The 15,768-nt window shown below is 33.6% G+C and overlaps 1 protein-coding gene across 1 annotated transcript in view; it reads left to right on the top strand.

Moving 5' to 3' along the window:
- The window catches only part of NALCN (sodium leak channel, non-selective), a 558,956-nt gene that overhangs the window by 76,457 nt on the left and 466,731 nt on the right, over positions 1–15,768 (top strand). The window contains exons 4-6 of the mRNA XM_069064204.1: positions 6,836–6,919; positions 9,131–9,270; positions 9,369–9,497. Of these exons, the coding sequence (XP_068920305.1) occupies positions 6,836–6,919; positions 9,131–9,270; positions 9,369–9,497 (353 nt within the window). The remainder of the gene's footprint in view (positions 1–6,835; positions 6,920–9,130; positions 9,271–9,368; positions 9,498–15,768) is intronic.

The raw sequence follows: 15,768 nt of genomic DNA, 5'->3' as shown, positions 1-15,768 counted from the left end.
CTCATCTAGACATCAAGATCAACAATCCACATGCTAGACTGAGGAATGGAAAAAATGAGTAAAAAGTTTCATACATTTTAATTTGTGTTAAATAAATCCTCAAACTACCAAAAAAAGAAAAGAAGGAATATAAATACGCAAGCGTTTGTTGATCTGTATTAGGGAGAGAAGGTTAGACACTGGGATATAACAGGCATGGATTTTTAAAAATCTCAAATATTACCACCTCCGCAACAGTAGAGCTTTTAGAAAACTAGTAGACCTGTGTAGTCTCTATCCTTCTCACACTGGCCTTGTATATCGTGGCCTAGTAGGAAGGTTATAATTCTGTGCCCTTTTCCTTCCATTCTGCTAGTCATTGTTAATATGGGCTTACCTCAAACAGGAACTACAACCACTAAATTTTTGCCTTTTGTCAGTACTTGTAGATAGGCAAAAGAGAAAATAATGCACCAGATCATAGACATGCCACCTCTCCCCCAAAGTAATTTGGCTATCTCTTAATAACTAAGCTGCCAACAGAGCTATGAAACTAAGACAAGGGAATGGATAGTTGAAGCATATAGAACCCTTAGCTGATTAAAGGGCTTCTGTCAATGCTGTTCCACCAAGTCATAGCTTCAGTTCTAGGGGAACATTGTAAGGCAGTGTTGTTAAACCCATATATAAACAGGGAGTAGCCTATGGCTCAGAAAATCACAAATTAATATTATACATGTTATGTTTTTATTTATTTTGTTTAACATTGCACAATTGCATTTTAATCTGGGATTTTGTGACCAAGTGTTCAAAAAGCTAAAATATCTCTGTTCTAGGGGAAAGAATAGTCTTCTTTGCAACTCTTCTTACACAAGGGTAAGAAAGAGTCCTATCTTGTGTACCTACACAGGCAAGAGTCCATCTGTCAGAATATAACAGGTGGGAATTTATATACCACTTTGATAAAGTAGGAGAGTCGAGAGGACATTAATCAGCTAGCATTTATTTTCCATATAGCTATTGGGCTGGTAGGTGTCACAGTAGATAGAGTACCAGGCAAACCATTCCAGTATCTTGCCAAGAAAATGCCAAAGGGGGTCATGAAGACTTAGACATGCCTGAATAACAATCCTTGATTATCTTTTTATTGGCTCAGTGGATAGAGTGATGGCCCTGGAGTTAGGAAGACTCATCTTCTTGTGTTTAAATCTAACCTCAGACATTTAATAGCTGTGTGACTCTGAGCAAGTCACTTAAACTTCTTTGCCTTAGTTTCCTCATCAGTAAAATGAGCTGGAGAAGGAAATGGCAAATCACTGCAGTATCTTTGCCAAGAAAACCCCAAACAGGGTCAGGAAGAGTTGGACACAACTGAGAACAATTGAAGATAACAACAATACACCATAGGAGGTGTTGGAGACTCTAAGACAAAAATGAAATTATCCTTGCCCTTCAGGAGATGTGTGCAACACATGAATATGCAACAAGTATACAATTTTGGGGGGGTTTGTTTTGGTCTTTTTTGGTAGAGTGGGGATACAAGTTATTAGCAGTCAGGCAAATCAGGAAAAGATACATGAATGAGCTCCATTTGAGCCAAACTTTGAAGTAAACAAAGGATACTAAAAGACAAAGGTGGAGAGGGACACCAGCACAGAACTACAGAGAGAGGAGATAGAACATAGCATATGTGGTAAAAAAAAAAAAAAGTCAAAAAGGTCATTTTGTCTAACGGGAAAGAAAAGTTGAAGTCAGATTGTCAATTACTGTAGCAAGTGAATGGCATAGTCAGATAAATGTTTTAATGTAATATCTGACCAAACCCAGAGTTTTGTACACTTCTATTTAAGACAAGCATTTTGGAGGGTGAATTACAGTAGAAAGCGATTTGAGGGAAAACAATTGGGAGATTCTTGCAGTAGTCCAGGAAATACGTGATAAAAGCCTAGGGTGGTGGCCTATAAGTCAAGAAAGGGACAGATGTACCAAACACTAGTTTATAGAGCTAGAAAAAATAGTAACAAAATTCATTTGGAAGAACAAACGGTCTTCCAAGGGAATTAATAAAAAGAATTGCTAGGGAAGGTGGACTAGCTATGTCAGATTTTAATCTGTATTATAAAGCATCAGTCATCAAAACTACTTGGTACTGGCTGAGGAATAGAGTAGTGGATCAATGGAATAGATTGGGCACATGAGATTCAGCAGTCAATGACTATAGTAATCTATTGTTGGATAAACCCAAAGACCCCAGTTTTTGGGAAAAGAACTCACTATTTGACAAAAACTGCTGGGAAAACTGGAATATAGTATGGCACAAACTGGGCATAGATCAGTATCTAACACCATATACCAAAATCAAATCTAAATGGTTGCATGATCTAGGTATAAAGGTTGATAGTGTAAGCAATCTCGGAAAGCAAGGAATAGTTTACCTGTCAGACCTGTGGAGAGGGGTGACTTTATGACCAAACAAGAATTAGAGAGCATTATAAAATGCAAAATGGATAATTTTGATTACATTAAATTGAAAAGCTTCTGTACAAACAAAGCCAATGTAACCAAGATTAAGAGGAAAGTGGAAAATTGGAAAAGAATTTTTACAACCTGTGTCTCTGATAAAGGACTCATTTCTAAAACATACAGATAATTGAGTCAAATCTATAAGAATACAAGTCATTCCCCAATTGATAAATAGTCAAAGGATATGAACAGGCTGTTTTCAGAGGAAGAAATTAAAGATATCTATAAGCATATGAAAAAAATGCTCTAAATCACTATTGATTAGAGAAATGCAAATCAAAACATCTCTGAGGTACCACATCTCACCAGTCAGATTGGCTAAGATGACAAAACAGAAAAATGACAAATGCTGGAGAGGATGTGGGCAATTGGAACACTAATGCATTGCTGGTGGAGTTGTGAAGTGATCCAACCTTTCTGGGGAGCAATCTGGAATTATGTCCAAAGGGCTATAAATAATTTCATACCCTTTGACCCAGCAATACCACTTCTAGGGTTGTATCCCACAGAGATCCTAGAAGTGGGAGGAAGACCCATATGTATAAAAATATTTATAGCAGCTCTTTTGTAGTGGCAAAGACTTGGAAATTAAAGGGATACCCATCAATTGGGGAAGGGTTGAACAAGTTGTGGTATATGCATGTAATGGAATACTATTGTGCTATAAATAATGAGGAGCAGATATTTACCTGGAGAGGCTTGTACGAACTGATGCTGAGTGAGAAGAGTAGGGCCAGGAGAAATTTGTACACAATTACAGACACAACGGATGTGTGATGACCAACTTTGATAGACTAGACTCTTCTCAGCAATGCAGTAAATCCCAAAAGACTCATGATGAAGAGAGATGTCTACATCCAGAGAAAGAACTAGAAAGAACTGAGTTTGAATCCAGATTGAAGCAAACTACTGGATCTTTTTCTTTTTTTTTTGTTTGGTTTTGTTTCCTCTTTCCCATTTTTCATTCCATCTGATACAATTCATCTTTATAACCTGACTAATGTCTAATGTGAAAGTATTTGCAGATCCTATACTTGATTGTATACTGTCATGGGGGGGGAGAAAATTTGAAACTCAAGGAATTGTGGAATTGAATCTTGTAAACTAAAAGTAAACAAACAAATTAATAAAGACCAAAAAAAAGGGGCAGATGTAGGGGATATTGTGGAGGTATCATTGACAAAATCCTAGAACTGATGGAGACTGCAGAGTCAAGAATAACTCCAAGGCTGTGAATGAGTGACTAGAAAGATGGGATTGCCTTTAATAGAAATAGGGAAGTTCAAAACAGAAGTATTTGGAGAAAAGAAAATAAGTTCTGTCTTGGAATATGTTACATTCAAGATGACTATTCCATTCAAAATGTCCAGTAAGCATGGAGATGAGAAAGAACTGAGTTGAATACATATTCATCTACATAGAAATGATAACTCTTGGGAACTTATGAAATCATCAAGAAAAGTGTGTAGGGAAAAGAGTTGAATAGATAAGCAATCAGTTAATTGATAGTAGTCAAATCAAATTAAGTCTACAAGCATTTATTAAGTCCTTACTATGTTCAGGCACTTATTTTGATGCTTCATTATATAGTAGAAGTGATCCAGGTTTGTCAAAGTCAAGGTCAAATAAAGCCCAGTTTCTGACAGGTGATACCAAGCTGAAATGGCTTTTAATACCAGCCCAGTGACAAGTAGTGTCTGCCACCTGTCAGTCAGCCTAGCTAAATATGGAAAGAAGGATCACCAGAAGGTTGGTCAAGAGGTAAGTACAAATAATACAAAGAAAGGGGGGAAAAGTCCCTCTTCTGAAGCAGCTTATAGTCTACCCCACATAGGAAAATGTCCTTTTGCAAAAAGAAGCATAGTTAAGCAAAACAAACCGTTCTCTTCCCTAAATCTGATCATATATGTCACATTTTCATACATATATACTTACTATTTCACTGTTGGGAGAGGGAAGGTATATTTTGCTGCAGTCTTCTGGAATCAAAATTGGATTGCATTGATCAAATTTTGATCCCTTTTTTGATGTTTTACTTTCGTTCCAATATAAATTGTTCTCTTGTTTCAGCTTTATTCTTCAATTCCCAAGTTTTCCCGAATTCCTCTGAATTCTTCATATTTCTGGTTGTTGTCTTCTTTACTGAAGAATAATATTCTATCTCATTCACACACCAGAATTAATTCATTACCCAATTGAGGAATAACTTCTTTGTTTCTAGGTTTTTTTTTCCTTTTCTTGGTCTCACAAAAAAGACTGTTGTTGATTTTTCTTATGGGTCCTTCTGCCCACTTTTCTGTGGCTCTTCACTGTGAAAGTGTCAGAGCATTGCATAAGAGGGCCATATTATTTTATTTTTATATGTTTCATCAGTTGTCACTAAAAAAAAAAACAACTCACTAACTCATTACCTCTTGACCAACTTTCTGGTGATGCTCCTTTCCATATTTAGCTAGGCTGACTGACAGGCGGCAGACACCACTTGTCACTGGGCTGGTATTAAAAGCAATTTCAGCTTGGTACCACCTGTCAGAGATTGGACTTTATTGACCTTGTCTTTGACAAACCTGGATCATTTCTACTATATAATGAAGCATTAAAATAAAGCTGTCGTAGAGCACAGGCATAGACACTGCTTTATTAAATGAGGATATAGCAGGGTTGTTTTTTGTTTTTGTTTTGCTTCTTGCAATATATAGTAGGAAATTATTATCTTGTAGTTAATAATCCAATCTGGTTGCTGAGTAGACCACGATTGTTTTGCTACATGTTAAGAAAGGCGAGGAGCAATAGTATAAAATTAGCATAGGTATTAAACTTGCTAAGCACGCTCATTTCAATAGATTTAATGTTTCTTCAGGGATGATTTCCATTATCAGTCTGGACCCCAATAACGCAAAATCTGGAAAGAGTATTTCTATCAGTATTGGAAATTCCTGATGGGTTTCATTTATTTCCTATTTACATCAGATTGTGAAACCAACTTCAAAAATATACCAAACATTTTTGTTCCTTTACAACTTTATCCACAAAATTAGTCCATGAGGCAAATAAACTCACTCTCATCTAGGCATATTCTTTCCTTTGACACCTCTGGCCTTAGCATTGCCTGTCATTCATAGCTGTCAGTCTGGCCTCTTCACTTTTGCCAACCTTTGTTTTTTCTCTTTTTTTTTTCTTTTAGAACTCACCCCAGAGCACACAAACACCATTTTTTTTCTAGAACCTTCTGCCCAATTTCTTAACTAATTGTTACTTGAGTTGTTGACAATACAACCAACCAATAGACATATGGGGGGGGGGAGTAGAGAGGAGGGAAAGAGGGAGGGAGGGGTAGCAAGAGTAGAAAAAGTATTATTTTGAGAATGTTAATTGGTCAACACATTTTTTAAAAATGACAAATGCAACAGAGGGCCTTGAAACAATATAGCTATGATAGCTAGGAGTAAGACTCATAAATTTTGCAGAAAAATAAATGAATCAATATTTTTACTGAATATGTGGGTTTTGTTGAATAACATTGAATCTCTTCTTTTAAAGAAGCTAAAGTAAATTTGGATCCTAAAAATGCCTAGGGAAAAGACTTTCAATGAAAAGATTCAAGAGATTCTTTATCTCCCTCACTATATTATTTAATAACCTGACAACCTGTGCTTTGGGGCTTTTTCTTGGTCAATGAAGGAAGGGAATATAATATCTGATCAAGTCCAAGATTTTTATACACTTTATACACTTCCATAAAGCATAAACCTCACAAGGATTCTTGTGTTTCAGAAATGAAAATTTTCATCTGGAATAATTGTAAAGAAGGATTTCTTTAAGAAATCCTACATTATTTGGTCAACCTTCTTCAATAAATGTGGTTCTTTGTTTTTGTTTTCTTACCTTGAGCAAAACTAATGTGAGTTTTATAATTGTTATCCTCCACAATAGTGATAATACACTTTTTATTTTGCTAAACACTGACCTCTGTACAATGAAATCTGGGATTCTGGTTAATTTCCTTCCTAAGAGTAGTGGATAGGACAATTTTAATGTCTCTAGGTAACTTGGCTTCTGTAAATTCTGTCGTCTTAGTAGAAGAATGTTCTAAGAAATGAGTTGCCTTTAAGTTTTCCATTTGACTCAGTTTCTTAAATATGAAGATATGCCAGACTTTACCATTTGCTACCCTAGGAATGAGCCTTTGAATGTCTATTTAGTGTGGATAATAAAATTGTTTCTAGTATTACTTTAACAAATTATATATGTGACATTTGAATATTAACTTTCTGGATGTTCAGAAACATTTTCATATGAATTGGCAATAATGGTATGCAAAATTTCTTTTTAGGGGGATAATTCCTACGTGAAAGATCGCTGGTGTGTTTTTGATGGATTTATGGTCTTTTGCCTTTGGGTTTCTTTGGTGTTACAGGTAATTAAATAATTTTAAATTATAGGGGTACAATTTCAGAAATACATTCTACCTCTTCTTAAACAAAATTATCTAAATAGAAGTATGAAAAGGAATTCATTTCTTGTGAATATGAACAATTACATTTAATTCCATACTGTTTGGCAAATACTACATTTCTTTGGAAATATATAAGTGAGAAATGTATGCACTCTTTGCCCGTTATTTAATTGGTGTGCTACTTTAGCACATTATCTGCAAATTATCTATAATCTGTCCTAAGATAAAGTGATATACCCTTATTTTTTTTAATTTTCATTTTTGGTTGCAACTTGTGAATTCATCAGTGTAAGATGTCTTAGACAAAAGAACCTTCTATCAATGTAGATCTATCATTTTTCTGCTGCCTTTATTAAGTGTTGCTTGAGAGCACTGAAAAGTTAAGTGACTTGCTCAGTGTCCAGTAGCCCAAATGTGTCGGAGAAGGAGCTTGACCTCAATTCTTCCTGGATCCAAGATTGGCTATCTATCCTCCCCATAATAAACTGCTCTTCCTCCTCTTGCCTTACCATACAATATCAAAAATTAGATTAAATGAAATAAAAGAGGAAAAACGAGGTCCCTTTCTGGGTTCTAGGGTATTAAATGATGAAAACTGATGGGAAAACAATTCAAACATTCTTACTTATTTTCACAACCGTGGACATAACTGGATCAGGGTAGAGAAGCCTACATTGTCTCTCCGAGGCTCTTTCTAAGACAAATAAAAGTAATATACAGTTTTAAAAGGACATAAAGCAAAACTTTATTCTGAATAATAGTAGTAAGTAATCCAGTTTATTGTAATATATTCAAACAGACTTACATTGACTTCAATTAAACTGGTTGTTTCTCTAGTGTTAAAAGATATAGCTGGAGAGGCAGCCTGATATGGTGAATAGGACAGCTGGTATTCCTGCTGGAAGTGATTCCCTTTGCATCATTCTTCCTCATTGCTACTATCTTCCATATGGGATTACCTTTCATTTACATGGCATATATCTTGTCAAAGAGTTATTTGCATGGAGTTTCCTCCATTAGAACGTGAGTGTCTTGATGGTGGGATCTCTTTTTACTTTCCTTTGTAACCCTAGTTCTTGGTACATAGTAAATTCGTAAGAAATGCTTGTTGCTTAACTCACTGATTTTCCAGGAAAGCTTGACTTCAAGTAGCATTTTTGATACTTTCAGAGTATCTGATTCTGTAGGCCAAGCCACTTAACCTTGTATCTCAGGTACAGTATTAAAGACTGCTAAGTTGCAGAACAGCTATCAGGTGGTTGAGAGTATTTCATTCTAAGAAATCCTAATATGAATGGAATAAAAAAAACAGCTAATGAATCACTCCTGCTGCTGAAAAAGATCTAACTGCAAGAGGCAACTTCTTTACTAAGCTAACTTCATAACTAGAGTGCTTCATAACTAGACAGACTCCTTAATGATTTTTTCTGATATAAGTTATGGTTTTCTCATATCCTCCCTGGAATAAAGGTGTTAAGTAACATTATTAAAACACTCCTTTAGTTACTTCCCTTAGAAATGATATTATTGATGTTTTTCCTTATAGAGTTTTTATCTCTCCTCCCACACCTTTTAGATTTGCTTCTTTACAAATACAAAAAAATAGAACTCAAATTAAACTTATCATTTTAGTAAGGACCTACCCAATTAAAAAGAAGCCTTTTAGAAATTGTCCATATTTATTCACAATAAAAATTGATATTCTAAAGTAATTATAGTTTTACATTATTGGTTGTTTTTACAAATAAGTCATGATGTACAGTGATTGTAGCAAAACTTAATTTAACTTCGGTCATTTCCATATTTAATGATCTTTTCTTAATCGTCTTTTACAATTTCCCTTAAATTCAGTGTGCTACATGCAACTAAATGTATTTTGAAAATAATCTGCAAAACTTTCTAATAATTGGTATTGTCCCTACACCATCACCCACTCCCAAATGGAATGGTATACTTTGGGAAACAATGAATTTCCCTTCACTGGTTATCTTCCATTGGAGGCTAATTGCCTACTTTTTGAGAATGGTGTGTAGACAGGATTACTGCTTAGGTATGCATTGTTTAGATGACATCCAAACTTCTCTATAATGATGACATCCTTGGATTATATGGAAATGTAAATATGATAAGTGAGGGGACATCTGAAAAACATCTATGGCTGTATATTTGCAGGTATTTGAAATTGCTGATATAGTTGATCAGATGTCACCTTGGGGAATGCTGAGGATTCCAAGGCCTCTTATTATGATCCGGGCATTCCGTATTTATTTCCGATTTGAGCTACCAAGAACAAGGATAACAAACATTTTAAAGTAAGTATTATTGTCCATAACTTTAATGAACTTTTAATGCATTTTCATTTGTAAGTAAGCTTACTGTCTTATGTATCTTTAAACATTTCTTTTTCTAGGCGTTCAGGAGAACAAATTTGGAGTGTATCAATTTTCCTACTTTTCTTTCTACTTCTATATGGAATTTTAGGAGTTCAGATGTTTGGCACTTTTACCTATCACTGTGTAACAGATGACACTCAGCCGGGGTAAGTTTTATTGTGAACATTGATTTAATTTAGATTCTTTATCAGAAAAATATATTTCTACATCGATTAGTGTCTCCTTGAAAGAAGGCTTTCTAATCTCCATTATACTCTGTAATCATTATCCTCTATTACATCATTACCACCATAATTATTTGGGAATACCTGTGTTTATTTTTGAAGAAAAAGTGCCTCATAGTAACTTGTGTGGATACTTCATCTCATTTTGGAAGTGAACAAAGTATAAAAGAGGAAGGGAAAATCACTTCTTGTGGCTCTAGAAAGAGATAAATGGGGAAGCCTTACTCGTGGTCCTCTCTAGCTTGTAGTCATGGTCTGGTGGTACAACAGAATGATATTCCACCATATTTGATGAAAAGCAATTTGTTTTATAGAAATACCAATCAGTTACCCAAAAAGTGAATGCAGTAAAATCTTATTCTATTCATTATAGCAAAGCTAATCTTCCTTTTTATATTTGGGAAATTTAAACAAAAGGACCTATTACATATTACATATATACGTGCACACATACTTGAATATGATAGATAGATGGTCTACCAACAGAAAAAAAACACTCTAAAAAAATCATCAGATAGGTATATACATGTACTTTAACATTTTTTCTACAAGCTTTGTTATGCTTTTTTATCATTTCTACCAAATGAGAGAAATAACACATAAGATGGCAAACAAAAATCAGTAATAAAAACAAGGTTCTTTAATAAGAATGTGATAGGATAAAAGCTATGAACAACTAATTCCTTTTGTAATTTAATAATAGAACAGAAAAATGAATCATGGATTTTCTAAAGTTGTCAGTTTACATTAATGTCTCTTGGAAAGAATGAGACAATTTGCAAAATCTTTAATTCAAATGCATGCTCTTTAAAAATACATGTTTTATAAAAATCAAGCAAAACAAAAAATCTAACATGATTATATCTAACAGCAAGAAAAATAAGTAATCTACATATACTTTCTAAAAATAATCTTTTTCAAGGCAGAAAAACTGACAGTACTGTGTTTTTATTAGTTTCCCAGACCATTGTTGCTTTTCTGAAATGTATTTATATTTTTACTCTAAAATGGCATTTGGGAAGGAAAATATAAAGTAAAACAGGATTGTACCAATTATTAAATTCCTAGGTAAGCTTCTGCTGTCAAAAATATGAAGTGTCTATGACAGCAACAATGAATGAACTATCTGGGGAACCATTTGTATTAGGGAGGAAATAAAATACAAAAAAGCAAACATGGTATATGTGTACAAATATACAGTGTGAGAAGAAATTCAGTGGCTAGGCAAGAGTATTTTTAGAGACTTCTCAACTAAAATTGTTTATTTCATATATTGAACAATTCAATTAATGGGAGCTTTAGAATCTAATCACTGTGTAAAACCATTCACATTACTTTGGAAGTTTATGTATAAAACTATAAACACTAAATCTTAACCCATTTTTAAAAACTTTTCTTTTAATATCTCTATGTCAAATCATTATGGGGAAAATTTCTATGAATCCTGTACTTCCATAGAAAGTACAGTAAGTCAATTAATATTAAAGGAACACATCGAGTATGTGGTACTATATTTGCTAAGGATTATAAGTGTTTAAGGCTATAATAAAGTAGCACCTTCTCTGAACTCACAAATGGAAATTAGCTTCCAAAATTTCCACATTTTGGACTGGCAGTAGGCAGAGAATAGTGTTCATGGTTTATACATAACCTACAACATAGAGTAAATTCAAGTAATTAATGAAGTAATTGGCTAATTCCAAGTTATATTTATAAAAATGAAGCAGATTTGGATGGGACTGAAAGATTGCCTAAGGCTAGAGTCCTTTTTTAAAATAAATATATATTGATATCTTTTATATTTTTGCCTCATCAAAACTTCCACAGTATCCTTTTAGTTATTGGGAATGGAATTCCTCTTCCTATTATTATCACTTAGATTTTATTATTGTCCTGTAAAAGTTCTAGTTACTTTAGGGTTTGTTTTGTAGCCTATGACTTTACTGAAGCTATTGTTTCATTTTGTATCTTTGCTAATTCCCCAGTATTTTTTAAGTAAACCATCATGTCATCAGCAAATAAGGATAGTGAGGGAGGGTGGCTATCCTTGATTTATTCCTGCATTTATTGTATAACAAAAATAATAGCTTATGTGATACTTAAAGTTTGCAAAGTATTTTAAAAATATTTTGTCGTTGGGGGCGGCTAGGTGGTGCAGTGAATAGAGCACTGGCCCTGATGTCAGGAAGACCTTAGTTCAAAGCCGTCCTCAGGCACTTAACACACATACATACACACACACACACACACACACACACACACGGAAACTAGCCATGTGACCCTGGGCAAGTCACTTAAACCCAACTGCCCCTCCAAAAAGCAAAAAAAATAATATTATGTCATTTATCCTCATAACAGCCCTGGAAAGGTTAGTGCTATTATTATCTAGGCATATTTTCATTCTGCTTCTAACATATCCCCATTGCATATGATGCTTGTTTTGAGTTTCAGAGAACTGATGTTTATAATATTATAAAGGTCCCTCAGTGCCCATAGTTTATGATTTGTTTTTGTAGCATAAATGATTGTAAGATTTTTGAAGACTTTTTCTGCATTTATTGAGAAAATAAAATGATTTAAGGGTAGTTTTTGCTTTAGTATGATTAAAATCATATTGAATTATGCTGCTTGTTTTCCTAATGTTAATTATCTGTCCATCCTTCTATCATTGGTGCAAATCCCATTTAGCCATAATGAGTAATCTCTTAGTTTAATTACTATAGTTTTTTGGTAGAACTTTATAAAAAATGTTTGAATAGATATTCATTAATGATATTGGTCTGGAGTTTTCCTTCCATGCTTTATTCTTTCCATTTTTAATATTAGAATATTTTAATATTATTTATTATTAATTAATTTTATTAATTTATTATTAATTGATATTAATAATATTTAATATTAGAATAATTATTCCATTAAAGGATTTTGATAGGGTGCTTTCTCAATTTTTGAGAATATTTTGTGTCATATTGGTTTTAATTGTTCTTTTAAAATGTGATAGAGAGGCAGCTAGGTGATGTAGTGAATAAATAGAGCACCGGCCCTGGAGTCAGGAGAATCTGAGCTCAAATCTGACCTCAGATACTTGACACTCATTAGCTGAGTGACCTTCAGCATGTCACTTAACCCCAATTACCTTGCCTCCCCCCCCAAAAAAAAGAACAAAATAAAAATGTAAAATGTGATAGAATTCTCCAGCGAATCAATCCATCAAGATCAGGAATTTTTTTTTTCTTTGCAAATTCCTTTACTATGAGTTTGATTTCTTTTTCTGTAATTGGATTATATAAAATTTATATTTGTTAATCTGTTACTTCAGAAATTTTATATTCTAAATGCTATTTCTCAATTTCTTTTAGGTTCTCAGTTGTGGTAGCAGAAAATTATGTATATAGTAGGTTGTGATTATTCTTTTTATTCTGGTTTTGTTATTTCAACTTATTCATACTTATGGACTGGATCCTCAGTGGCCCCCCTCCTAGAATATTTATAAAAGAATTGGGAAAAAAATCAAAGCAGGATTGTTGTTGTTTTTTTTGTTTTCTTTAAATCAGTAAAAATCTACCTTCTTTCCCTCCCATATATGTCTGTACCCTCTTGAGAAGAAAAGAAAATGAAACCCCTCTTAAAAATGTGCATAGTCAAACAAAAACAAAGTTCTTCATTGGCCCTATTCAAAATAATAGCTAGAGATAGATGCATGCACACACACACACACACACACACACACACACACACTGTGTGTGTATGTGCATGTCTATTTGAGCATCTAGGTGGAGCAGGGGATAGAGGGCCAGGCCTTGAGGCAGGAAGACTGGAGTTTAAATCTGGCCTCAGACACTTACTAGCTATGTGACCCTGGACCAGTCAGTAAACTCTTTTTGCCTTGGTTTCTTCATCTGTAAAATGAACTGGAACAGGAAATGGTAATCTGCTTTAGTATCTTTGCCAAGAAAACCCCAAAAAGTGTCAGGAAGAGGTGGGAATAACTGAAAACAAATGAACAAACAAAACAAAAACCCTTCTATACACATATACACACATGCATGCTTTGTGTATTGTAAGTGTATATATATATATGTATGTATATATATATATATATATATATATATATATATATAACTTTTAAGGTACTTCCTAAACGTTAATTGAATTGAATTGATGTATGTATGTATGATTGTATATACACAGATACATATATTTGTATATATGTGTATACATATGTATAGATATGTATATACACTGGCACACATGCACACATATATTTATATACATATCAGGAGTTGGGTAGCATTAGTCTTCTGGAAATGCAGTTTACAACTAAACTAATTGGAGTTTAGCTCTCTTTCAAAGTTGTTAGTCTTTACAGTATTGTTGTCATTGTATAAATTGTTCTCTGTTTTTGTTTGTTCAGCAACAATTCATACAAATCTTTCCAGATATTCTGGAAACCATCCCTTTCATTATTTTTTTTAATTTTAAATAATATGTGTATCAATTACATGTAAAATAATTTTTAACATTCATTTAAAAAATGTTTTCCAAATTTCTCCCCTTCTTCTCTCATCTCCTCCCTCCCTGAGATGGCAAACAATTTACTATATGTTATACATGTAAACTCATACAAAACTTATTGCCATATTAGTCCTATTATGAAAGACAGACCCAAAGGGGGTAAAATGAAACAAAAAGCAAAGTAAAAAATAGTATGCTTCGATCTGTATTCCAACTCCAGCAGTTATTTCTCTGCATGTGGAAAACATTTTTCATCATTAATATTTTGGAATTTTCTTAGATGATTATTTTGCTTAGAATAGCTAAGTCATAGTTGATCTTTCCACAATATCATTGTTACTGTGTACAGTATTCTCCTGGTTCTGTTCACTTTTCTTTGTATTAGTTCATATAAGCCTTTACAGGTTTTTTTTTCTGAAATCAGTCTGCTTGCCATTTCTTATAGCACAATAGTATTCCACTAGAAACATTTACCACAACTTTTTCAACTATTCGCCAATTGATGGGCATTCTCTCAATTTCCAATTCTTTGTCACCATGAAAAGAGCTGCTATAAATATTTCTGCATACATAGATTCCCTAATCTCTCTTTAGTGGTATTGTTGGATCAAAGGGTCTACAAAATTTTATAGCCCTTTGGATATAGTTCCAAATTGCTCTTCAGAATACTTATATTAACTTTCACAATTCTACCAAAAGTGCATTAGTGTCCCCGTTTTCCCACATCCCCTCCAATATTTATTGTTTTCCTTTTCTATCACATTAGTCAATCTGATAGGTATGAAGCAGTACCTTAGAGTTGTTTTAATATGCATTTCTCTAGTCAATGACTCTTTAGAATACTTTTTTTATATGGCTATAGATAGCTTTGATTTCTTCTGAAAACTGCCTGTTCATATCCTTTGACTATGAGTTGGGGAAGGATTTGTATTCTTATAAGTTTGATTAATTTCTTTATATATTTAAGAAATGAGGACTTTACCAGAGACACTTGCTGTAAAAAATGTTTCCCAGTTTTCTGCTTTCCTTCAAATCTTGGTTGCATTGGTTTGGTTTGTAAAAAACCTTTTCAATTTAATACAAACAAAGGTATCCATTTTATATCTGTCTCTTGTTTAGTCATAAATTCTTTTCTCGATGGATCTGACAAGTAAACTATTCTTTGTTCTTCTAATTTGGTTGTGGCATCACCCTCTTCCCTAAATTACATTTTATTATTTCTTATAGAATCATAGTACTCCAACACATTAGTATAGCCATGACTTCTTTAGTCATTCCCCAATCGATGAGCACCCTGATCAGATTCCATTATTTGCCACCCCCAAAAGAACTATAAGTAATTTTTGAATATCCTTTGTTTTACTTTGTACTAACCCCTCCATTATTCTACTCTCTAGGTCACAGATTATTAATCCTATATCTGAGACTTTTTGATAACTGTGTTTTTTAATATAATTGGTGTCTTTTGTGATCCAGTGCTTAGCACAGTGCCTGTCACATAGTAGGAACTTGGCAAATGTTTATTTATTTTGTATAGGCTAATACTATATACTTTATGCATTTAAAAGTATTATTCTGAGCAATCCATAGTTTTTACCAGACTGTTAAAAAAAGCCCATGACATGAAAAATAGCTAGGGGTCCCTGTCCTAAAGTAACCTTCTTAGCAATGCTCTTCT

Source organism: Petaurus breviceps, unplaced genomic scaffold (assembly GCF_028583685.1).
Source record: "Petaurus breviceps papuanus isolate PSGF00001 unplaced genomic scaffold, PetGlider_PUasm1.0 90625, whole genome shotgun sequence".
Lineage (NCBI taxonomy): Eukaryota > Metazoa > Chordata > Mammalia > Diprotodontia > Petauridae > Petaurus > Petaurus breviceps.
Note: the sequence above shows the minus strand (reverse complement) of the source record. Positions and strands in the feature narration are given on the sequence as shown.